General features: G+C 38.3%; 1 protein-coding gene across 3 annotated transcripts in view; it reads right to left on the bottom strand.

Annotated features, from left to right (window-relative positions):
- The window catches only part of NNT (nicotinamide nucleotide transhydrogenase), a 48,034-nt gene that overhangs the window by 5,867 nt on the left and 15,690 nt on the right, over positions 1-26,477 (bottom strand). For all 3 annotated transcript variants that reach the window (XM_030004511.1, XM_030004512.2, XM_030004514.1), the window contains exons 9-19: positions 25,663-25,854; positions 24,361-24,514; positions 23,307-23,468; positions 22,397-22,507; positions 21,031-21,176; positions 19,845-20,040; positions 18,983-19,216; positions 16,890-17,050; positions 15,987-16,166; positions 11,566-11,725; positions 10,124-10,205 (exon numbers count right to left, since the gene is read on the bottom strand). In XM_030004511.1, coding sequence (XP_029860371.1) covers positions 10,124-10,205; positions 11,566-11,725; positions 15,987-16,166; positions 16,890-17,050; positions 18,983-19,216; positions 19,845-20,040; positions 21,031-21,176; positions 22,397-22,507; positions 23,307-23,468; positions 24,361-24,514; positions 25,663-25,854 — 1,778 coding nt within the window. The remainder of the gene's footprint in view (positions 1-10,123; positions 10,206-11,565; positions 11,726-15,986; positions 16,167-16,889; positions 17,051-18,982; positions 19,217-19,844; positions 20,041-21,030; positions 21,177-22,396; positions 22,508-23,306; positions 23,469-24,360; positions 24,515-25,662; positions 25,855-26,477) is intronic.

Raw genomic sequence — 26,477 nt, forward strand, 5'->3', positions numbered from 1 at the left:
GGGAAAAAAAATAAGAGGAGTGAAAAGGTGGAGACCTAAGAAGCTATAATGGTTTAAGCGTAACAATTTAAGAATGTTTTCAGAACAGCTCAAAACCAACTTAGGGCAAATACACTGCTTATGAGTTACTGAAAATTCAGACTGACACACAGCAGGGGGTGTTAAGGCACACACGCAGTTCCGTAAGAGTAAAAATCAGACAAAATTCAGAATGGAGGTGTTAAACTGGTTTAGCTGCAACTCCCAAAGACGTATTTTGGTTAGAAGCAAATCTATTTCTTGTGGGCAGATTGTACTCTTCTCCTCATCCACTGGCCCTGAACAAATGAGGCATATCAATGTCTACTGTCCTGTGCATTTGCTGTCTTTCTAGCTCTGGAGCTATCACCAAATGTTATGCTGACTCAAGCACACCAGAAATGCCTCAGATGAATGCTGTATATGGCTAAAGTTAAATGTTTAGTAAGGAAGCCTACATGTACTTTGGAAGAGACAGAAAATACCCAAGAGAAAACTGTAAATTCTTGGATTTCTGAACAGATATTTCTGAGCAGAAATCCAAATGAGTCAGGAATGCAAGAAAGGGACTTCAGACTTCTTCAGAAAGGAGGGAAAGACTGACAAATCAACTTGCCATGACAGATGGATTGTCACATATTTCTATTTTCAACTCCCTTTGATGGAAGTGGGTAACATCACTGATGGTCCACAAGTCACAGTCCAATCAACACAGATCGCTTGTGAATTTAACACTGTACAAATACATCCTTAAAAGGGCAACCGAGTGCTCCATCAGCAAGACAACATTAAGACAATGCAAAGATGAGACAATTGGAACTCCAGCAACAAAATTAAGGACATGTGATTAATCCACATAATACTAGATATACTATAGTTTTAAGCTCTAGGTCGAACAGCAGAATAAAAGCTAGCTTTAAAAGGAATGCTTTTAAAGAAACAAAAAGCATAGATTGTATTCAGCTAGTAAACGTTTGGGATCCCGTTGCAAAGGATAACACCTAGAATCAGAAAAAAAAGAGCAAATATACAGGACAAAACATTAACAGCTTACATTTCACACTACTCACTCAGTAATATAAACCATGTATAGTACTGCAGCTAGTCCTTAAGTGTACCAAATTCAATCACTTACAGTACAGTAGGAGAACTCTTATTCTGAAGTACACTTCAGAAAACCCATCACTCTTCTGGCAGTGAAAATAGATTTTCCAACAAAATTCTCTTTTGTTTCTAATAAAATTATTTGAGTGTCTTTGTGACCAAAGCTGCTTTGGCAATACACAAAACAAAATACTCGTGAGGTTTCTATTAAATACTATATACACATACAATCTTATTTCAAGGGCTGGAAAGCCAAAATTTAAGCTGCCAAGAGAATGAATTGCACCTTTGCCTTCACCATTCCTGGCAAGAGGCAAAGAAAGAAAAGAAAGGGACAAATTATCTTTGTTCAGGAAGAGTTATGGCATGAACCATCAGTAGTTAGTGACTTCTGACAGACTCTGCTTGAAATCACATACTGCATATTCACAAAGTTTGAAAAAGCTGCTCATAAAAAAGCTTTTTGGGCAAATACTGAAGTGAATCCCAGAAGTTTGCTTCTAAGATCCTGCTAACCAAATATGACAGTAGCTTGCCAGTACCTCTTGAAACTGGATGTACAAGTGTGTCAAAAACAATCATTAAAAGTATGTGCTTGTCTATGACTTTCATTATTTCACAAGATAAGATCTACATATATCTGGAGTGAAATTAGCCTTGTCCAATAGAAAACAGAATTCAGATAAGCATGGAAAAGAGATAGCTAAAATCCCTGATGGCTCGCAACATGTCTAATAAAAGCTGTGTATCTTGCTCCTGACTCACAACAGCAGCAGTTCCTCAAAGCTATGTGCATTTCAGCAGAAACATTTTGTCACATATGCTCTCCCAGATGTTCAAAATATGAACCCCATTCATATTCAAAAATTCAACACACAAATTATTTTAAGAGAGACATGTTTTATGGTAAAAATGGTTTAAAGTGCATAATTGCCAAGTTTCTTTATATGCTTTTAATATCAGTCATGCAAGAACTCCCTTAGGTTGGTTGGTTTTTAAATCAATCGGAAATCTCGCGCTCTTTCTGACTTTCTGTTTACATGACATTAAGTTTCCAGTCTACAAATACTTTACCTATAACAAAGATCTACAATCATGCTGTGTCTGACTTGAAACATTATTCTGGTAGTTCACTGAAACACAGAATCCACCAGGAATCTTTTCTCTTGATCCGGACCATTTAACATGGGCTTGCTTATCACCTCCAATTGTCAAATACACTCAAGTGAGCATACACCTCCTTGCTACTAAGACTTCACACCTAAACAGCATGAGTACCAGGCAAGGTTATTCAGCCTTTTTAATTAGCCTCTTTTAGATACTTTTTAACTTTAGAAAGACAATACACCATACTGAAAAATGAGTTCATATTTTGAACAAGAGTGCAATATTTTCTTTTAAATTTAAACTAAAAATCTAAACTCCTGACAGTTGTCATATCAAGAACAGCACGTTCAGCACAGAAAGCACTTAAATTTTGGAGGGGGGGGGGGTGTGTGTGTACTTAAAGTAGTATGAAGTTAACTATAGTAGTATGAAAAAGACAGAGACAACTATTGCATGAAAAATTACTGAAAAATTTCAGAATGGAAATTACTTTTTAGACAGTTCATAAAGTCAGCATTTATCTTTATTACAACTGGCCAGATAACATTCTTGTAATCAATACTGAAAGAGCTAGCACCTACCTAACCCAATACAGAAGTGTTTCAAGATCACTTCATCCATGTAAAGACAGGATTCCTGTCATTATGCCAAAGCTGGACAGAGTGATGTTAAGTAAGTAACATCTGGCTGGTGCCTAACTTAGCTTACTCATCACTTTAGATGCTGTATATGTGGAGAATAATTTGCCCAAGGGTTTTGCCTCGCCACCTGTTCCCCCCACCTCATTCACTTTACTTGTGTTTTTACACCTCTCCACCTCTGCTTGCATTACAAACAGTAATCTGTTATTCAAGGTGACAGGAGGGAAAAAAACCCAAACAAAACAAAAACCAAATGAACTAAGAATTGCATCATTTATATATTCCACAGCTTGAATCCTGCCATATAACCACAGCTGCAGTGTAGCACAACTTGTGAGTATCACAGTATAATGCTCTCATCACGCATTATAGGTGACTACGTAGATTACTAGCATTAAAGCACACAGCCAGCTTAGCCTAGTGTCATACCTGAGGCAACAACATATCACCAAAAACAGTACTTCAGCATGGAGCAAGCTCAGTGGCTCTGCTGGGGTCAGGTCAGTTAAATTTAAACTGAATTAAATTAGTTAAATTAAGCATACTTAAGTGAGGGTTAGTACTGGCTCCCTCTGTTTCTAACCACTATGGTTTATCACAGCAGGGGCAGGATCCAAATACACGGCACGGACCTTAACTCAATGCAATAACTCTCCCAAGAACCCAACTGCAGGGAAGAACAATAAGAGCCTGCCTCCACAAAGCATCACAAACTGACCTAGTAAGGTCACCCAGAGCTGAGCTGACCCACATGGAACCAATGGCATACCTACAATACCACCCCAGGAGCATACAGCTATAGCTGCATCCTTGCAGAAGCAGATCAGGTACAGCAAGGTTTGCTAGTTCTCTCTAGCTACACTGATACAGTACTTGAGCTAACAAATCTGTTGGACTCCATTTGTCCCTTCATCGGCAGCATTAATAATTCAGAACCCACCCAGTTAATGTGATTATAAGAAACAAACTGAGAGCTGACACACAGGTACACACTTAGTGTCTTCCTAGTAAGCATAGTTCAGCTTCCTAGAAACTTGCATCAACACACATTGTTCTTATGCAGCCATTCAGCAGTGACAGTAATTTCCATCTTATGCACACTTCAGCTATGCAGTATGTGAAGACTGGTTGGGACAGCATCTTAACAGCTTATCCTTTAAAATTCCTCTGGATTTTCTTGTAGAGTAACAAAGAATGATGACTGTAAATTAGTATCATTAAACAACTGAAGTTAATCAGTTTTATTAATTTGTAGATAGATGTGTAAGTGGTACCCATTCACACGTTCCATTACTCACAAGCAATTAGAACAATGGAAGAAAAAAAAAACCCACAACCAAAACCAACCAGAACCCTAAACACATCTGATTGGAGCTCAGCCATAGAGGTAACAATAAAAATCCAAAAATACAGGTCCAACACTAAATCCATGCTACCACGTTTTCAGAAATGCAAGAAACCCATGTTTCCATGTGCTGAATAGTAATTAGATTCTCCAACATCAGAAGACAAGTCCTTCAAGAAATTCACCTATAAAAATTAGGTTAAAAAAATGAACCAAAACACTAACATATTAGCAACTAATTTGAAAGGCTGTTAAAGAGGTAATCTGCATTTCTCTCAACTATAAGAGTTCCCAGAAAACCACCATATTTAATTATGAGTTAGAATTAGAAAGTCTATACAAAGCACAATTTTAAGAGTCCTTTCACCCTGCAATACATTTTTCTTATCAAGAATTTCTTACCATGCAGGAAAACAAAACACAATGATAGAAAAAGTCTTAGGGAAGTCATACTGTGGCAAAAGCTAAGATAGTTAACTTGTTGTGGACATGGACAGCGTCAATTATCTATGCACATATGAGAATGTACACAGTTTTAAACTGTACTATAATACTATAGAATAATTCTGTATCTATATATAGAATTAGTATAGAATATAATCTAGTTACCGTGTAGATTGTCCGGCTCATAGTTCACAAACGAGTTTCACCATGTCTAGTGCACACAGGCGACTCATGGGGGGTTACAAAAGTGACCCAGCCTTGGGTTGCCTTGAGCCCCTCTCTCTCTGCAGAAACGACTCACGGGGAGCTGTGTAGACAGCTTAGCCCTGGGTTATCTGATAAACCCTAAACTAAACAGGGCAGTGGCTGCACCATTCTAAGAACCAACACCTGAACTGAGCCTTGAAATCCCTTAACAAATAGTATGCCCTGAGTCTCAATCCAACCACTATCCAGTTGCTGAGGAAGCAAGGTAAAAAAAACCCAAAACCTGGAGGGTTTTGGCTTCAGTTTCAAATAACAACCTTGTGTATTCAAACAACCACAGACCAACGAAGGAAATATAAGGGGAAACTCCACTCAGATATACATAATCCATTTAGGCATATATCATAATCCACTCAGACATAGTCATACACAGCATTCCACAAGTCAGGGGATAAAAACTCTAAGATTCAGGTTGGAAATGGGGGGAGTCACTTCTCCAACTATACAGTTGGCTTGCAAAGGAAACCCTTCCCCCCCCTTGATCGGGATGCTGGTCAAGGTAACTTCCCTGGGATTGAGGGTCCTTACCTGGAGGGGTAAGTGAATATTGTTTATGCTTTAAGTTTGTAAATGCATTTGTGGTTGTCTGTGAATCGCTTGTGGTTGTAATAATGTACCACTCTTGCCTTAAAAAATTGCAATAGTGCATTCCTCCATTGTATCTGTAAAACCTACAATAGTGGCGTGTTAAGTCTGTAAGTGAAGTTCAAATAAGTTGTTTGCTTGAACCTTGCAGTTAAGTCCTATTCCATCACAGTTACACAGAAGAAAACAATTTCACAACCAGAGGCCTACAAATAACACAGCACGTGGCTGAAGAACTTTGGTAAGGCAAGAACTTTCAACAATTGACCCAGTTGTAACTTTGCATGAATACGACACCAGTTTAGAACAGGCATTTCCTCTCCAAGCCCAATGGATTTGGGGACTGCAGGATTTAGCCTATGAAAAGTTTTGTTGTTTTACCCATCCATAACAAGGGAAAGCTATAACGAAGGCTCAGCAATACCCAGCTTTCTATGTGATCCTACTAATGCACTGAAGATGTGACCTGCTGCAAGACCATCTCAAGTAAGCGATGATGTTAGCTATGGAATTTAATAACTAAAACAGTCTGAAGTTTCCAAACTCTCCCATATTTCTAAATTTAAACCCTAGCCAAAGGTTATGCATCATGTTATATAATCTGCACTCTTCACTGGCAATGTTATGGCTATAGGCAAAGTAAATGAAAACAACAGCTCCTCTGGATAGATCGTGAGCCATGAAGCAGAAAAACACCATATGACAGACACAATTTTTCTTGGCACAGTATGGGCATTACAAGTTGATGACAATCATATGTCCATGCTGGCACCCCTCCACAGCGGATGTGTGAGAGTGTCACTACATCTGGACGGTGAGCGTACTAGGGTCCCGAGGCACTCCAGGCCTACTGAAACCAGAGGGACAGCAGCTGCACTCAATGAACACCGTGGGAGCTCCGCAAAGTGATGAAAGGCCTGAATTACCACAAACTGTAAATACAGATTTATTTCATTAAAATACTAGGTAACCACTGCAGTGATCCCTTCCTGAAATTGACTCATTTCAAATATAAGCCAGTTATTTCAAGGATTCATTCACGTTTCTCCCCTGCAAAGCCAAGATAAAAGGCAAAACCAATAATTTTTTATTTCACCAAGGTTAATAAAAAATAAAGCTCACCTCCATAGAAGCACTGAAAGGAAAGCCAAAAGCATGCGACACTGTCATCGCATTAGCCAAGAAAGGTTCTTTTGTTGCACAACTAATGGTTCTTCAGATTTTTAATGTAATTTGAACATACACAAAGTTTTTGCTAAACATGGAGAAATAAGGTGTGAAGAGAACTGCTCGGGGAAGCAGATACACCAGCACACACCCTCATTTCTCATACATGCATGAACAAATGTATCTATAAAGCAATTTTATATGCAAAATTGCAACATTCTGGGTAAACACTAACAAGTAATTGCTGCTAAACCCTGCAACAACTCTGCTGTTACCCATCACAATACATGCTGTAAAACACTGCAAAAACTTATATGCGACTTCTCAATAAGCTTGGAAAAATAGCGGAAGAAAAACAAAAGCAAAAAGCACTAATTGCCACAGTACTGATTCCAAAGGAAAGTCACCATCTAACTGAAATAAAGACATGGAAACGGGAGAATGAGTCTAGCTAACCAGCATCTGTCCAAATACCTTGTTTCAAATGAAAACTGAGCCTTGACAAATTTTAAAATACTAAGTTACCATAATTAGGAAATAGTTTCCCAAACAATCAGCAAGGGAGGCATGATGTTAGCTTTCTAGTACTTTTGATATCTATAAGGTCTATGAAAAACTGAAGAAGGAAAGGACTTGAGGCCAATACTGGCACATAAAATTATCTCTACTTTTTGGAGCAGCATTCCAGCAGAATAAATCCATGGGACTGGCCACATGCACTCCAATAATCCTTCCATGCAATACACAAAGAACTCCCATAGCAGTCTTGCTTGCAACAGCAAAAACTTATGGGAACCCACTAAGGGTAGGTCTAAGTTGCTTAACAGATTGGAGTACCTGTCACAAGAGAAGAGGCTGAGAGCTGGGATTCTTCAGCCTGCAGAAGAGAAGGCACAAGGGAATCTTACCACTGTGTATAAACACTGATGGAGGAGAGTAAAGAAGACAGAGACAGATTCTTCTCAGTGGTATCCAGTGAACAGGCAAGAGGCAATGGTGGCAAATTGAAATACAGGAAAAACCTGTTTCTCTCTAAGGGTGACTGAACATTGTAACATTGCCCAGGGAGGCTGTCTGGAGACATGACATTCAAAGCCCAACTGGAAAAAAATCGCAAGCAACGTGCTCCAGTTGACTCTTGTTTGAGCAAGGGGGCTGGCTGAACAAGACAATCTCCAGAGATCTCTAACTTCAACTATTCTGTGATTCTGTGAAGATTCAGGTTACATTAAAATAGTAACAAAAGTTTACATCCTCAGACCTTCCTTTGTTCACTGGCTACTTTCTGAACAAATCAGACTGTAGAAGCCTTCAAAGCATGGTATGAGAGAAGATACCACAGCCCTAATGCTTGGAAGAGGCAAAGGGAAATCAGGCAGTCTATCCTGAGGAAGCTGAAGTCCTGCTGCAAAAGTAAGAGCACACGGATTGAGTGTAACAGACAGGAGATCTACTTTTAACAGAGGCACTGTGCTACACATCAGTCCAAAAACAGGAGCTCTTGAACATCTGCAAGACACCTCTCATCAATACACACTGAATGCCTTCAGCTATTCCAGAGTGCAGGAAGTGTTAGTAGAAGAGTAAAAAGGCAAGGTAGACTGTAGGATTTGTAACCTAAGAAGGGCATCTAACATTACAGTGTGGTTAATTCTTCTCAGCATTGTTTCAAACATGCCAATCAGAATTGGATGTTACTGTCCATAATTTTTTTTTTTAATATACATATGTTGCTGTGTAGTAGTAAGCATTACTTCTATTAATGCAAGTCAGTTATCCAAAGGAAGAAATAAGTCCCGTGTTCTCAGTGCAGAGGCTGCTACGTGATCTACTCTTCCCCTTCATACCAGACTGACCCCAGCAAACACTTCTCCATACTGCAGGAGGCTCTCATGTCCTGCCTAGGATCCTCAACTATTCCCACTGCACCCCCCTTTAACTATTCCCCAAGCAGAGGGGCCCATTTTCTTTGGAAATTAGGACTTAAAAAAAATATTAAAGCTATTTTAGCCTAGTAAACAATCCCCCTTAATGGAGGTTTCTGTAGGAGACAATTCAAAGCACTTAAGTTAGGCCTGTGCTCTCTCTCCCTATTGACTACAAGCATAAAGAAAAACTATTCTTGCTGCACTGAAGTCAGCTGTTGTGATTACTCCTCACAGTAACATATTTCCACAGTGGTTCCTTTCAGAGCTCTCCCCAACCTCCCCACCTTTAGAAAAGGCTGCCAACTGTTCTCTTGAATACAATACGAAAAGCTACAGCTACATTAAAGTTTTATTTTACAAAAAACTTCACTGCTTGCTTTGTAGAAAAAAATGCTAACATATCCAAAGGCAGAGCTTATGTATCTAAAGGAGCTAACTTACCTTTCAAAAAATTAAGATTTTATTGCTACTGTTGAGGATTAACCTAAAAATGTGAAATGATCTGTTTCTTTCCATGCAAGATGTTCTTTGTACAGATATTAAGCTGGAGCTCTAAAGACACTTAATCATTTGTAATCAGAAAAGAAAACAGCTAGCATTCTTTAACAAAGGACATCCTAGAGTAATTAGGCCTTGAGGAACCTCTAAGAAGAATAAGAAGGGAACATCCTGCCTCAGAAGGCGCTGAAAGTTCAGTAATTGATAATGGGCATGATGTCACTGGACATCTGCGGTAGTTCGGGGAAATGTAAAGGTGGCAGGGGGAGATCACAGCCACCAACTCAATTCAAGACCTGAAAGACTTACCCCCCACACTCCTTGAGCATGCACTGCAGAATAGAATAACATTGTACCTTTAATTCGAAGTGGAGAAACCTTAGCCCAACAGAAATGGTGGCAGATAAGTGACTACCAATGATCATTATAGGAAAAGACTTTGGAAACTAAGTGGGTGAATCTGAAACTGTATGAATTGTTTGCTTGTTTAACTGCAGAGTGTGCTAGCTTTGTGGAATTACCACCTAGCACCCATCTTTGCACAAATATGAAATAAATATTGTCTCTCTTGAAAGTGTGATTATTGGCTCATTGCACACTGGGTGACGAATCCACTTTTTGGACAACGCTACAACAAAGAAGTATTAAATTTTAAAGCCATTCTTTTTAACTGAACGGCAGCATGACACCAAACAAAACAAAACCAAACAAACAAACAAAAAAAAAAACAACAAAAAATTATTCTCCAACTGCTGGTGCTACTTCCAAAAACCAAATTTAAGAAGAGTGTAAGGGAGTAAGGGATGTTTTACACTAAAGCATGAAATTTCTAGATATTCAGCTGTAAGTTAATAAGACTACAGCATTCCTCCAGCTAGTATTTCTGAGAGAGAGAGATCAACATAAAAATGACTGCTGAAAGAAAAATTAAACAAAAACAAAGACTTGTAGCACATTTTAATGGAATTGGAAAAAAAAAAAAACAACCTGTAATACTTTTCATCAAGGAACGTACTTACCTGACATTTTTCCCTTGTTCTCTCAACATCTTCACCAGATCAGCTATGGGATACTGAGCTTTTGCAGCACACAAACCATAACCTGAAAGAATTTCCAAATTTCAAGCTATTTTTCTGTTTCAGTGCAGACGGAATAGTTACAGACAATAAGCGTACCTTCCACACAAACAGAAGCTCTCATACTTAAAAACAAACAAATACACACACACACACACACATCAGATACTCATATATTCCTAACCTGACCACTGTAATTCATCTCCTTTTTTGGTCTCCTGACCACTAACAGTGCAGTGGTTTGACCAGTCAAATTACACTTAGTTACACAAAGTAACTTATTTCAGCTTCACAAAAATACGTGTTCCTTTATCAGAAAACAATATTTCAGACAGGTACACTGAAAAATTGATAAAGAGGCTACTATCAGGTTGCTTCACCACCATTATTCTCAACAAAATTTTGGTTTTGCATAATGCAAATCTAGTAGTTGAATATGGCTTTTGGCAGCAAATAATCTTTTCAGTCTTTCTGTCTGAATTAATTCATCAGAGCAATAATGGTCAGCAAGAAAATGGAGAGTATAAATTATTGATGGTGTCCTCAAGGTTTGACCACAGGAGCAAGAGGCAAACTCCTTGAAGCTGTTTGCAAGCTTTGTTGGAAACAAAGGTAACTTCCCAAATTAGAACCCTGCCTCACTGATGTTTTCATTTAAGCTGAAGCAAAATGAAAGACAAGTTTGGTTTTTAGCATTCTTCTCATTCTAACACTAAAATAAATTTAACACAGTAGTTGTTTTTCTTCAACTGAATGGCACAAGTCTTGAGCTATTCCCTACCTGACCTCTCCTAACAGGGAATGTGCTATTGAACTAATGAGGCTACAGCCAACATAATAGTTTCAAACAACACAGGGTTTTGGTTTCCAGTATTTATTGTATACTAAGTTTTAGATGTTTTTCTGACTTTTTTTTTAATACAACAATGCAGAATTGAGCAAGGAAATGAGAAGCGTAAATAAAATCCTCTTTCAGTAACTTAACAGATTATTTTTTTATTGGTACCACGGGTACTGTGGTAGTGCTTGGAAACTCACACCACAACAGCTGTACACAAAATTAACCATAAACATAGTTTACAAAAGACAGTCTTTGTCCTGAAGAATTTAAAATCTAAATAAATAGGACAAAGTTTGAAGAGACACACACAAGGAAAAATAAACTGGTACACGTCTACACAGAGGAATGATGACTGACATGGGAACAAAACCAGATCCCACAGATCCAGTCAACATTTGACATGCTGCAGCTATGTTCCAACTACAAGACAGGCTACAGTTTTTTGGTTTGGGTTTTTGTTTGCTTGGATTTCTTTTTTTTTTTTTTTTTTTTTTTTAATAATACATCCTCTGAACATCTGCTGTATGAGTCAAGAGTATCATACCTGGAGTAATAATAATATTATTGGCTTCCTTTATCATTTCAATTGCATTGTCCACATTGATTTCCGTGTGGGTTCCAGTAATTTCCATGGGCTTCCCACCAGCTGTTGACGTGGTGCCATAGCCCCCTAGAATCACATTTGCAAGGGAACGGTTCATAGCCTGAAAGACAAAAGGGTTTTGGTCAGCTAAAGATGAAATCCAAAAATAAAGGAGATGAGATGTCCACAAAGAAAACTTCTGAAAATATTAAAGCCTTCCTGACAATAGTCTTTATCTGCTGGTTTTGCCTGCTTATAACTCAAAACTTAAAACAGGCTCCTTAAAACAGAGGCACAGATTAACAAAATAGCCAAACATCAGGTCCTAATGCATTATATTACACATGTAATGAGAGAGCATCAGCATCTCCTCAAGACAGAGAACAAAACAAAACAAATAGCAAATATTGCTCTCTTTGTTCTTAAAAGGGAGGGATATAAACAAATGCATATTTGATGACAGGTTTGTTGTTTTTTTGTTTTTGTTTTTGTTTTTTTTTTTTACATACATATATATACACATACATACGATTTTGCAAGATATTTTCTTAAGTTCTTGAGCACTTCAACATGCAAGCACAGAACTCCTATATGACAGCATGGTAACCACATAGCTCTTACAGGTAGTACATAAGCAAAGCTCCTACAGCATCAAGACAGGAAACAACACAACAAAGCTAAGTAGCCACACAAAACTAAATGCTAACCAAATGCTAACTCAAAATAAATTATAACAAACTGAAGGGGGCCATTAACTAACTGGCTGAGCATCAAAGGGGAACAAGAGATCTTACAACTAGGAGCTTTAAGAGGAGAACATATCCTGGAAATTTGGCTCTATTGGATACATAGCCAGGAAAAGCCACTGGCTAAATGCTTTCACCGGCATGTCTCCTTGTGAGTGTGGTCCCAAAGCAGTATCTGGCAATACCTGAAAGTAGGCAAAACTTGTAATTGCAGTAAACAAAACTTTAGAAGCAGTAAAGGAACAGGATAAATTGCTTCTTTAATTAAACATGTGTGTCAAACATCTGCTGTGCTAGCTCAGAAACCACAGCAAAATTTAAGAATGGATCTGGAAAGGCACACACGCAAGTGAAACACCCACACAGAAGTATGCTTCGAAGTGTCCATTTTCCACAGACACTTCAAACCATGAAACTCCATAGGTTTTTTTGCTATAGCCTAAGAAGATATGCCATTCTGTGAAATTCATCATCTACCAAATCAGCACAACGAATGTTAGAAGAACTTTTGTTTTTCCTGATAAATCATCACTGTAAGGAAGGTGCACAAACGCAATGAAATCAGCATCTTTCTACTGTCTGCAGTAGGCAGAGTTCATAGCCTCTAAGAACACACTGCCTCTGATGTGTATCACAATACTAAACCGCCAAACAGAAAAACAGATTACTTAGTATATTACAGCAGTTAAGCGTCAGGTAAGACAGCCTAGACAGAAGAATACTCTCTCTAGATGTTGCACACACTAAGCTTACGAGAAGCAAAGCACTTTCTACGCATATCTAAACCAAAAGACAACAGTAACACCAGGCCAAAGGGAAAAAAAGTTCAAATATTATTACAAATCTGAGAATCCACACAAAGGAAGCAGAAGATTGAAGCACCCTTGCCTGGTTCTGCACCAAAGAGCCAAGGAAAGAGGAGGGAAGTCTGGCAAAAAAAGGATGAGGTACAGAAGGCTTCATAATGAGCCAAGACCTCATCAGGCAACAATTAACCAATGCAGCTAAGACCTACTCAGCACAGGAACAGCGTGGAAACTCTGCTATAGCCTCTTTCACCTTCTTTACCACCACAGACCACAAACATGAATAAAAGTGCCCACTTTACCATTCACACACAGATAATCCAACCACCACCAAAAAGTGCTCTATGCTGTACATACACAGATGATACTGGCCAGGACCTTACAACCCAGGGAAAACCAAACACTTCATCCCTGAGAACTCCAAGTCCTTCCACTGTGCCCACAGAAACTGGACAGCTAGTACAGGTGATAGACCACCAAACAATTTACAAGACTTAACACAATTCGTCCCTCCTCTTGCTCTGTTTCATCACCCCAAGTAATGGTTCCTCTTCAGCCTGAAGCATCTTCCCCATCCCTAAGCATACTGATTCTAATACTACCGTCACAATCATCAAGTACTCACTCTGGGGGAAAAGGGAGAAGGACATGCTAATACAATGGAGTGTTCTGAAGATGACAGGTTTTGTTAGTGTTTTAAAAGAATTCACAATTCACAGGAGGATTGAACAGTAGAGGCCTTTGCTTTTTTGTTTTGAAGTTAAATTCTTTGTCCTTAACTCACCCTACTGACAGGCACAAAAGAGGGATGGGTGGAAAATCAAGCAGATAGGAGTGCAAAAACTTAAGTGTTTATCTGAATACATGTTGGCCAATTTTATCAGCTCAAGATTTAAGAAATTAGCTGGATAGATTTTGGATAATTAAGCTGCGGTTTTATCACAAAAAGTAATTAGAAATATTGTAAAAAGAAGGTTTCAACCATTAAGATCTTTCCACAAACACCTTCTCATCTGTACTAGATAAGCTTCAAATAAATATACTGCTTTGGATGGAAGTCATACTGGAGGAGGGGGCAGGGGGGAAGAGAGAGGGGAAAACTGTTGCTTCATTAGCACAGGTTGCAGCAGCCAAATGCTAAGTTTATTGAAACTCTTGAGCAATTTTTCTCCTGAAATGCAGCTTCCAGACAATGATACTGAATCCCCTGATTATAACAATGCTTTTCAAAGTAATGATTTCCATTAAAGGAAGTAAAGCAGAAAAGAAAAATGCTGGGCTAGAAACAAGTTATTCTACTTATTGTGCAGAAATTACGCAAAATAATTTTTATTTTACTGGCAGATAAACTTTAATTCTCTAAGTTTACATAAAGTAGCACAAGATTTCTAGAATACTACCTCAACAACTAAACTTCCTGAAATTTGAGAAATGCACAGAGGAAAGCCACTCTGTCACTGCATAACTATTTTGCTAGTTACTTCCCCAGGCTTCCTATTCACCTAGATTCCTCAACCAACAGATGCAAGTATCTCAAAACTCTCTTGAGTGCTGAGAGGAGCTAGCAATAAAATAAATTAAAAAAGGAAGAGGACAGTAAAAGAAAAATGAAGGTATATATTGACTATGCCCACTGGTAAATACGTACCCAACAGATCATGTTTTTACCAAGACTTAGAAGAAATTGAACTTTAAAGAACATACTTTTCATAGCTGTATTGCCCATAAGCATCATCTTTCTACTAATATGGACTAAATCGCTGACTGTATAAAACTATATAAGTTTCTATATAAAAAGATGTCCCATGAGCCACATAATCCCATTTCCTTTTGATAAGGGAATACAACATGTTCAAGAAAGAACAAGATTCTTTAAAATTCATGCTTGGGATTGTTCATTTGAACTCACCTCCATGAAGCTGCACAAAAATACTTTAAGATTTTCTGAAATTGTTTCTCCAAAGAGATGGAAATGAATGGTACTGAACATTCCTGACATGTTAAAACACTATTTATCAGCAGAGATAAAGTAAAAGACAACAGCCAGGGCTGACCATAGGAAAACATCAGGACAGAACAGCAACAATGATCACAACACAAGAACACAAAAGCAGATGTGAAACAGTAACACAACAGAGAATCAGGAGGTTGGCAGCTGTTGCACCATGAACAGTTTAAGTCATTACCTCTCCATCTTTGAAAACAAAAATGAGAGAGACACGGGAAAACAAGAGACTACTGTACAAATGTTCCAGAGAAAAATGAGACCATTACTAATAATGCAATATGATTTACACACAGAGTTGAAGCTCGTTTGCTCTGAGACACATTAGTTATCAGCAATACATTAACGCAAGCCTGCTGCCACCCCGTGGTACTTCAAAGTAGCTGCTCTGAAGAAAGTAGCACTTTCCTACACGTCAAAAAATAAATTTAAATTACTCTCTAATCGAACTGAACAATTTTTTAAAGGAACTCACTACTTAAAGTATCTCCTGCTGATAAATTTTAAATTTAGCTTAAATTTAACAACACTGCATAGTGATATGACTTAAAAAAACAGCTGAGCACAAGTAATCATACGTAATTGAGCCCAGATTCAAACGCTCTACGCCCAAGTAAATGCAAAGGCTTTCCTCAGTTTTGAAGTATGTGTCTCTCCAAACCAAAGAGAGATGACTGACATCTAGTCCAACAGTTTCAATCAAGAATTTTCTAGTCTGTAAACACCTAGCAGTTTGGTCTTCCAATTGCTTATCTTCCTAGCAAACATACTATATAAGGTTTTTCATTACTTGGAAAACAAGCAGAATTTCTGCTGACTTCTTACCACACACATGATGTAAGAGAGGATGGCCCCAGAGGAGCCAATAAGTGCACCAACAATGGTCAGCAAGTTGTTGTTCAGTAGGAAGCCCTCGGCACACAAAGCCCATCCAGAGTAACTGTTCAGGACAGTAATAACTACAGGCATGTCAGCACCTCCAATAGCTGCTGTTAAAGTGACACCCTGGAAAAGAAAAGAAAATACTTCAGTGTAAGCTACAACTAAGGAGAACATGCAGAGAAGCCAGTCTGCCTGCAGCACTGAAAAATAAATATCAAGTAACTCAACCTATTCAAGCATTTTTAACGTAGGAGACATCAAGCTGTGGCCTGAGGATTGGACTTATGATTCTGCCTTTTGAGAGAGGACAGGAAGGCACTCCACTGTCCTCATCCTGTGCTTAGTCACATATTTTTACTCACAAAAATATCCTACCAGCTCCACGGAACTGTTCATACCATTAAAGTCTTTGCAAGACTTTGCAAGACTCAGTTTACACAATGGTAATATGCAGGGCAAATTTTGCAATAGCTGGTGAGTGAATGGGGGAAGTTACACATGGGGATAATCTTACAAAGTTATCATGATAACCTGTAGATCCAGTGCTCTTAAGTATTTTAAGGATAAACTTACAAAAAAGTCTTTTAAAATATCAGTTTGTCACATAAAAGGCTCAATTAAGCTGCAAAAGTTAAGTATATACATATATGCCTGTTCTCTTGAACAGTTCTGGTTTACAGCTAAATTTAGGAAGTCATTCGCTATCTGCTACTGCAAGTTAGCATACAGGCACTATGATGATTGTGACTTAGGATGGTAAAATACAATCATTAAGAGGAAACTTGCAAAGCTGAAGAACAAACTGCTTGTTTAATTTGTTTCACCTCCTACAATTCCCCAGCTTACCATTATGGCTGAGAGAGCTGACACAGAACCTAAGCAAGTAATTCCTGTAGTGTAACTAGGATCAATCATGTACGGAACCATTCCACCAACACTGGCAGCCAGCAATGCTGCATTCAATGCATGTCGACCAGGCAAGAGCAGTGGGGCAGAATTCAGGATACCTGCAATCAAATGCATATTCAGAGACTGATACATACATGCAGGAGAGCCTGTCTCTTGCCTTCTGAGAAGACTGTATACCTCAGCAAAAGAAGATTTTCAAAAAGAAAAAGGGAGGGGCAGAAGATAAAACAAGTTAGTTGAAGCTGAGACCTTGCGCTGACTCAGTATTGCAACACATGCAAACTTACTCTAGATTCTCAAATACTCCTATTCATACTCATTTTACTTCCTAATCTCGCTGAAGTGCTTCAGAATAATCACAAAAGTATCTCCTCCTCTTGAAAAGCCTTTTAAAAAAAAAACACAAAAAAACCCACACAACAAACATACTTTGATTCTGTCCCCAAACCTTTGCACATTGCGTATGACGCTCTGTAATAGGAAGCTTTTAGCTGGAACTTCTTAGTGCAGGTATTATCTCAGTCTCTCAAAAGCTGTGTGCAGATAACCCCAAATATAAAACACTCCTGCTTTCAAATGCTTTAATTTCACCGGTACCCTCAGTCACACAGATTTCCCACAGCTTCCCACACAGGCAGAGACTTGAAAGGAAAACAGGGTTCAGTATTTGTGTGATTCAGTTTAGAAAGACAATTACATATTTATTTTCACCCTAGCCTTTTTTCTTTTTCCAAACAACATGGCAAAGACTAAAAATAATGCAAGTTTATCTGTTACTTTTGGTGTAAGTAATTACTTACCGAGCGTCTCGTTTAAATTTAGCTGAATTCAAGGGACAGAATGAACTGATGGTTTCAGGACTAGCAGTCGAAGTGTGTAACCTACTACCTCTAGTTCAATAGTATAGACAAGCTTATTATTTCCTATCATGCTGATATGAAAATGCAAGGGGGGGGGGAATAAACAAAACCAGGACAGTAGCCTGAAACAGGCAGTGAAGTTCACTGGGGACATGCACACAAATCACTGAACAGGTGGAAGGGATAAGATGGAGAAGAGAAAAAAAGAATAACCAAGAAGAAATAAATGAGCAACTACTTAGCAGAAATACATCAGAAATACATACTACTGACAAATCCTTCAAAAGATTATTAGAGAAGACAGCTTTCCATCCATGTCATGCTTCCACCTTCAATGGCTGGTCTCAAACACTGAAGAAAGCAAACAGATGTTTCCCAAAGGAACTACTGCAAAGCTAGTAACAGGATTAGTAATAGGAAGCTATTAGCCGGAACTTCTTAGTACAGGTATTATCTCAGTCTCTCAAAAGCTGTGTGCTTACAAAACCAAAAATAAATGCAATAAAGAAACCTTCAGGTGCGTAAGAATCAGGAATTAGTGAGTATTTAATTTAGAAGGCATATTTACTAAAACAGTAAGAGGTATAGAGCATGGAGTTTGCACAGCAGGTAAATAGTGAACTGAATGGTTTAAAGTGAGGCAGTCTCAACTGATACTGCAAGCTACCCACCTAAATGAAGCCTGCAATGCCAAGAACAAAATCCCACAAATATTAGCAGTGCCAAGTCCAGCAACACCAGGGTTTCAATTAAAATGTCTGCTCAAGAATACGAAGTTGTGACCATAAAAGTTCAATAAAGTCAATCAGAGAAACAGTGTCAGGCAGTATCTTAACAACACTAAATCAACACTTATTTCTGGATAAGATGAATTAAGGGAAGCTTACATGACTTCGTAATTAATAGCAGCAGTATGCCCCAGCAGTGAAGACAAACCTTTCATAACTAAACCTGTACACAAATTACACAGAATTAAAAAAAAAAAAAGTACACTTATAAGGATTAAACAAACAAATTTTTACCCAATGCAAAACACAAGGTTTCTTTCCAATTACACAGCAGTCTAAAGGCAGGGCTAAACCCTGGGTTTTTTTTAAAAAAAAAAAAAAACAAAACAACACAACACAAACCAACTTTTACAAATACTTAGTTCTGAATGGAAGGTCTCACCTTGCAGTTTTCCATAAGCAATAAGAGAGCCACTGAAAGTCACTCCACCAATGTATGTGCCAAGGTATGCCACAATCTTGGTGAGGTTTGCAGCTGGATCAGTAGCGAAATGAGGATATTCAATCATGTATTCTGCTACACAGGTGAGCACAGCAGCCAAACCAACCAAACTATGGAAAGCAGCCACTAGCTGAGGCAGATCTGTAATCTGGATGCGTTTAGCAATCGTCAAACCTATTGAGAATTGAAGACAGAAGTGAAGTCTTACAAAACACAACCAATCTGTGCAGCTAGAAATTAATGTATCATGGTTCACTGTGCAATGAATACATGCACACACATGCCTGCTCCAGTGGAAAGATTTGTTCTACACTAGAAATTGCTGTGGCATTTCACTAAAAGCTACATAAGTGTATTTTGTGCAATGAGGATATCACGGAAATTAGGGAGAAGATTGAAGCGTATCATGTTCTTAGAAGCCCCACTAAATATTGAGAAATTCAACATTTTCTGTGACAAAAGCACAGTGTGAAAAAGGGAATTTGGCAGCATTCAGTCAGGAAATGAACAGAAGTATGAAGTTGGGCAAATTCATTCACCTCTGCATACCAAGTTTCCCCAACAGAGATGATGTGCTCTTGCTTTTCCACCAGTCTCCCCATTCTTTACCACATCCTGATGCATTAATAAAAGCTCTAGGACTTACAACTCTTTGTTCACATATTTGCAAAATAACATACACAAGCCATAAATGTAAGTTAGTCAATTCACCTGTGAGCTATACAGTACTTGGTGTATATACAGCTTTCATAAATGCATGTATAGAGCATATAGTGTTAAGTTTATAGTATCCTACACATACCTATTGTACCACCAAGTGCCATTGCACCCGACATCTGCGCCAACAATTCAGGTGAGGGTTTAAGGCCTCCAAGAGTTGCTGCTAAACCTCCTGCAACACCAATCATACCCAACGCATTTCCAAGTCGAGCTGTTCCTTGTGTGGACAGACCAGCCAGGGCACCAACACAGCATAAGCCTGAGCCCAGATACATCATCTTTAAAATAAGAAAAACATCAATATGCACACATGAAATGGAGACAAACTGCATAATCATTAATAAAAATCTTTCTGATTATTACGCGAAAGGGCTGATTTTTCCAGAATGTGTGTAAGTCACAGTTCCTAACCGAAGTCAAAACTCCTGACTGTGAGAAACTGTTGTACAGGATGTGATTTTGCCCAATTAAAACGTGATACCTATTAAAACTGTTGCTCCACTTTATGACCTTGGTTTATCTGCACCATGAATGCTAAACTTGAGTCAAGCCAATTTTCGTCATCAGTTCAGAAACAAGTTTTCTTTAGTACAAACCCAAAGCTATACGGTCCTGTTCATTATTGGAATAGTTTCAGAATTTGCTTATGGCACATCTGAACTCCTGTTTTCAAAAGTATAAAAAAACCCCTTAAATAAACTGAGCTGTATACGTAGATAACTGAAAAAAAAAAAAAAACCCCATATTACAAGCCCCTGGCATAAAGGTATGTTTGGACTCACTTTCTCCAAACATAGAAGGCAATACACATTGATTTTTCTTACTATTAAAACAAATGCAAACAAAAGTTTACCATTAAAAGTACTATAGGTACAATCCCTGTACATCCCTCTGCTGAATCTCATCCCATCCAGATGTGACAGTTAAAGTAGGTAGACATCAAGTTAAATTTTCAGAAACATTTAAACTAAAGACTAATTTCTGTAGTCGCTCTAATATTTAGGCTGTCATTTAGGAAAACTGTCCAATAAACAACAAAGTACCTGCTGCTTTACAGGGAAAAAAAACCTCACAAAACCAAAGCTTTTAAAAATTTGCAGATTCAGCGTTTGAGGTATGATTGCAAGCTTAATCAACTTCAGAGTGGCCTTGTGAGAATACATAGCTGATGAAAACACCATGGCTAATTTGCTATTTTCTCAGAGTAAGCAGTGAATAAGCATACCACTGTGAACAGTAGGCTAAGAGCCACAAAGTTATCTTCTTACCTGTTCAATATTATAGCCACCGTTGAGAGCAGCTGCATAGCCTCCTACAAATACACCACCAGGAAGCAGGTACAAGTAGTTGTATTCAGGAGGATCTGTGGGACGTTTGAACATATCCAGCATTCTCTGTGTAACTAGAAACCCACCTGGCCAAAGTAAAAGAACAATTTTACAAAATAAAATCTGAAACTAAGCATATGCCAAGCTATAAAAGAAACATTTGCTTAAACTATATTACTACACAAAGTTAGCAACCGACAGCAATAGCGCATCTGAAAAGCTAGTAATCTTGAAAACCACTGGGAAACAAAGCTGTAATGAGGGTGAGATCCTGTTGTCTTTTAACCTTTGGAGAAAACTCATAAAAGCAGGAGGTCGAAAGCCTGGAGGACTTGCTCTGACTTCATACTCTACGCTAACTGTAGGATACAGCTTAGTTTGTGACTGTGTCCTTTTCCTTACCTACTCGAGCAAAAAGCGGTATTTATAAGTCTCATTGCTCACTTTCTTATCTCTTTTATTCATGAAGCTGGGACTTCTGAAGGTCAAGCAAAGAGAATTTTGTTCTATGCCACTAGTGTATTTTTCAAGCAGCAAAAGGAATACAAGGACAAATGCAATACTACCCTGGGATATACAGGAAAAGCTATTTCATATAATCAGCACCCAAAGGATACTGTAAAAGAAAAATGCACTTTTAAGTGTTTCCCTATATGAGGAGATTGAAGTAGACGGACGCCTGTAATCTTGAGAGTAGACAACAGACGACCCTTTATTGCTAAAACACACACATACTTATAGTCACATATTCTGCAAAGTCACTGTACACGCGCACAAGCATAAAATATGATTGGTTATATCAACACTGTACACGCGCATAAACATAAGATATAATTGGTTATACTAACTCTGTACACGCGCATAAACATAGGACATAATTGGTTATACCAATTAAAACACACGAAACTTGTCTCAGTCTAATTGGTCAAGATAAACTGCCAAACTGAGGTTCTTTGTGCCAAGTTCCCTTTATCGTGGAATGCGCACCTGTGTTCTTCTAATTGGCATCTTTCTTTTTTTGTCTTCTTGTTTATTCTGTTCAAGGTCTTCTAAAGGCCTCTGGAATGCTCTTGCTACTGATGTTAGCTAAATACGTGTCCACACCACAGAGTGTGCAAACTAGATACAATAACTACTCTGAAAATTGGGGGCAGGGGGGCTGGGAGGGATTTCTTTACTGATGGATGCTCTCAGATCCTATTCCCAGAATAGTATTTCTGGAATCTATACAATTAAAGAGCTAGAAGAAATAAAAGAATTACACAAGTGTTTTGAAGTCCCTCAGGAAAAAACCTAACATTCATACCTGCAATATTGACTGAAGAGATAAAGGCTGAAAGCACTGCTAGACTTTGAGGAGTGTTTTCAGGGAGATAGTTTCCTCCCATCAATACCAGCCCACCAACTGCAGTTAGTCCTATTTAAAAGAGAAAAAAGCATTACTGAACCTTAAAACGCTCTGTACCTATAGGAAGTTTCTTTTCAGCTGTCAAACAGATACCAGTCAACTAAAATTTTGAGCCCTACTGTACACATTACTATTTAAACAAAGACTACCATGGTCTTTTTCAGCAACACAAACATGTTTCAAAAGAACAAAATTAGTATATAAATATAGTTTTGACATACAGTGCCTCAAGCACACAGTCAGCTTCCAAGTACTTGTTCAACAAAAGCAGCTTTGCTTTTAACAGTCAAAGTAGATCACACTCATGACCTGTCACATACATGCACACAGATATATAAAATCTTATGTAGTTAGAGTTATGAATCTTACAGGTCACTTAAGAATTTTTTCTGCGCCCCGCCCCCAACACATAGTTTGAGGAGCGGAAAAAAAGAACACAGAAAATATGAAAGACAAGTTATTTTCAGGGCAACATTTCGGAGAGATGGGAGGGAAGAAGTGTTCTATGAAAGGAGAGACTGCAGCACTCCAAGTAAAACAAACTTTAAAGCAAACAGGTTAAGAGTGAAAAATTACTTATAAAGAGTAAAAATACAGAGCACCAGATTTGCCCTTGTTTTGAAAAAACATACTCTCAAAAAGAGTATGTTTCAGGTGTCCTTGCTATTTATGAAAGTAAACTCAGACATACAAAGTAGTACTAGGCTCTCTGGCATTTTAAAAGGCGTAGACTTCTGTCTAAAGTCTGAGTAAAAGGAGTTGTGCCTACTTCAAATAGAAAGTAAGCAGTTGTGTCACAGCTACTTACCTGAGATAGCATTAGTCACTGACATGAGTGGAGAGTGAAGAGCAGGAGTCACACCCCATACTGTATGGTACCCCACTATTCCAGCTAGGCCAAATGTCGTCACCATTTGTGTGAAAGCTGTATTAGGAGCTACAAGGCCCAGTCCTAACATGCCAGCTAAACCTAGAAGAAAAGCACAGCAAAACTTTTCTGTAACTTTAATGGTTTCTTACATTTAAACTCTGTACAACAGGAGTCCAGTATTGAGCTAAAAGCAAAATGGAGTTTTGTGCATGGACTTGTTTCAAGAACAGCTGGATCATCTTTGTCAACCACAAGGCTTTCAGTGCTAGTGTTTCTTTTACAATAGAAAATAAAACCATAAATATAATACACACATCTTTGTTATGCATGCACACAAAGCAGCAAAGCTGGGTTTCTACACCGACACTGAATCCTGTCACTCCTGTTCTATAGTAAAAACGTAGAAGGGTCACAATCACGTTGAGATACTACTTGGAAGACTCTAAGTGTGCATATGAAGAACAGAGGTTAAAATTACGAATACTCATTTCATCAATTACTTCATGCAAAAGGCTCTGACGCACACAGAAACCACATGACAGGAAGAGCCAATATTTTTGTCTTGATGAATATGTCCTAATAGCAGTAGTTCAGTAGATTGTGGACATTTAAATCTCATACATTAAAGTTTGAAGAAAGCAATAGCATCGAATTGATTCTGCTGCAAACTATGGGCACAGTCCCTAGCAGGAGTCCTTCAGAATTTTAACTATTTTACTGATATTTAAATAAAGCCAAACACACATACATGCACACAGCATGAGTCAGCACTGTTTGAAATGTTAATACTTTTGGTTAAACTTCTAAAATTTTATTTTCTCTCTCAAAATCAATTATTACACTACACTGATTTTGCACTTAGATTCACCAGCCAATCAACCACTCTCCTGACTAGTTATTAAACTGAACAAGTAAGATGAAGAGTCCCTTAGAAGTATTAGTCAAATGAGGAGCATTCTACACTGATTCTCCAACTCTGGAAGTTACCCACCTGCTGTGTATACAGATGCACTAGTCATAGTTTTTCTAAAAGGTGTAATAGTAGCTGCTTTTTCTGCTTCCAGCTCTGCTACAGTCTTCTGCTTCACAGGGGCTCCTTGAGGAACATTATTTGGTGGAGGTGCTGGGAAAATCACCTTGCCATCCTGACAAGAGATATTTACAGTTATCCCTAACATGGCAGATGCTTTATAGTTAGAGGAGCCTACTCTTCTTAATCCTGCAACTCAGAGAAGTCTTTAACATCCTACAGCCACACCACAGGAACACCTTCCTTTTCCGCATCAGCATACGTTTGCATGGCTGGATGATCACTACAGCCAGACCAAGTTAACCATACTGGTTCACACATTTTTCAGACAAGATTTAGTATCAGTGTCCAAAAGCACCTGGCGGAAACACAGCACAAGGCTTGAAAGCAGAAACCAAAACAAAAAGGTAAAGTTCCTTAACTAGAAAACACTTATGCAAAAGAAAACAGGGTCTTGAAAATAGCAAAATCTGCTACAGATGTGAACTGTAATCAGAGCCTGCCCAGACCTTAGCTAGGTACCAACTATGATGTCTCACATTTCTTGCTGTTCTCCAGGCCTCTGGAGGAATAACCGGTGGAGCTGTCAGACCTGAGCTGTACCCACCAATTCAGTGGTCTGGAAGAGCTGAAGACAATGCAAGCCTCCTTCAGAGTAGATATCATAAGCACTAAGAAATGTTGGCAAAACTATACAGCAAAACTCAATAGAAATTAATACCTCTTACCTAAACTGCAAATTCTTTCCTAACAGTTGCAGGAGCAGAGCCCATACATGCCCTAAGTTTGTATTTTATTATTTCCTAACAGAGCTTAAAGTATCCTACATATCCTAGTTCCACCAGTTTTTTCTGGAGTTACTCTTACAAGAACAGAAACATACTTATTTAAAAAAAAAAAAACAACAAACAATAAAGGAATAATGTTTTTCTGGTCCTGTAGTAATGTTTCAAACACGTTTTAAATAACTACGCTTTTATCACATGAATAAAACATGCAAATTTAATCATCATCTTATTTTTCAATAGTAGACATTAAGTATTTGTTTAACCATGACAAGACAACAAAAGCAAAGATGTTTCCCTTCAGAAAAAGGGACAGAGGAATAGTCAACTTAAATACAAACACAATTGCCCACTACGTCCATCAAGCCACATCTGAAGTCTATCGGCACGCAGTATCTTTGAATACATTTTAGAGACAACATTGATAAATTTAAAAGTATGTACTCACAAATTAAGAAGAGAATATTTACTGACTTACCTTCATTACTACAGTTCCTCTAATAACATGATCCAGAGTCCCATAATCAAATTCATCTTTTGGATCAAAGTAGAAGTTTTCTTTGTCAGGGCTAATTGCCTTCAGGAGTTTGATAATATTATTGGAATACAGAGTACTGGCCTGAGTAGCCATTCTGCTAGGCAGGTCTGTGTAGCCAATGTGTGTAACACCCTGAAAAAAATTCAAGTAAAATATTAAGGATTAGTACAATCTCTGAAGATGCAGCATCTCTTCCAGTATATCCTTCTGGAAATATATATCCAAACTGTTTCAGTTATTTCTGGTATTAACCTCAGCTAAAACTGTTACCTGCAGCTCTAACATTATTAAGTCAGGGAGGATTACTCACAACAGTTACACAGTCCAACATGATCGAACCCAACACCTCAAATGCTATTAGCAACAAGCCTACCCAGAGAGGAAGATATATTCGTGCAAGAGCTTGTCCTCTCCAAATCCTGCCATTCTCTCAGAACTTAGCTCCTTAAAGCAACCAGGTAACATTATCCAGCCAAATGCATGGCATCTTCTCAGTCCTTCTGGAGGACATGCACTGGAGACAACTTTCTATATGACAGAGGAGTGAAGGAAGCTTCCTCAGAGCTAGCTACCTGCACAAATAATACGCCCGGGTTCACATTTATGCAAAGATCTAACATAATATATCCACCCTGTTTAAAGAACAAATGTAAGTATACTCAGCTATCAGGGTCTCAAGCTTTTGAAGGTATGGGAGGCTGAGGCTGGCATATACTCTTCATGTTCAAGCAGGCTTCTGTTAAAACACTGCTCCT

This window comes from Aquila chrysaetos, chromosome Z, assembly GCF_900496995.4.
Source record: "Aquila chrysaetos chrysaetos chromosome Z, bAquChr1.4, whole genome shotgun sequence".
Lineage (NCBI taxonomy): Eukaryota > Metazoa > Chordata > Aves > Accipitriformes > Accipitridae > Aquila > Aquila chrysaetos.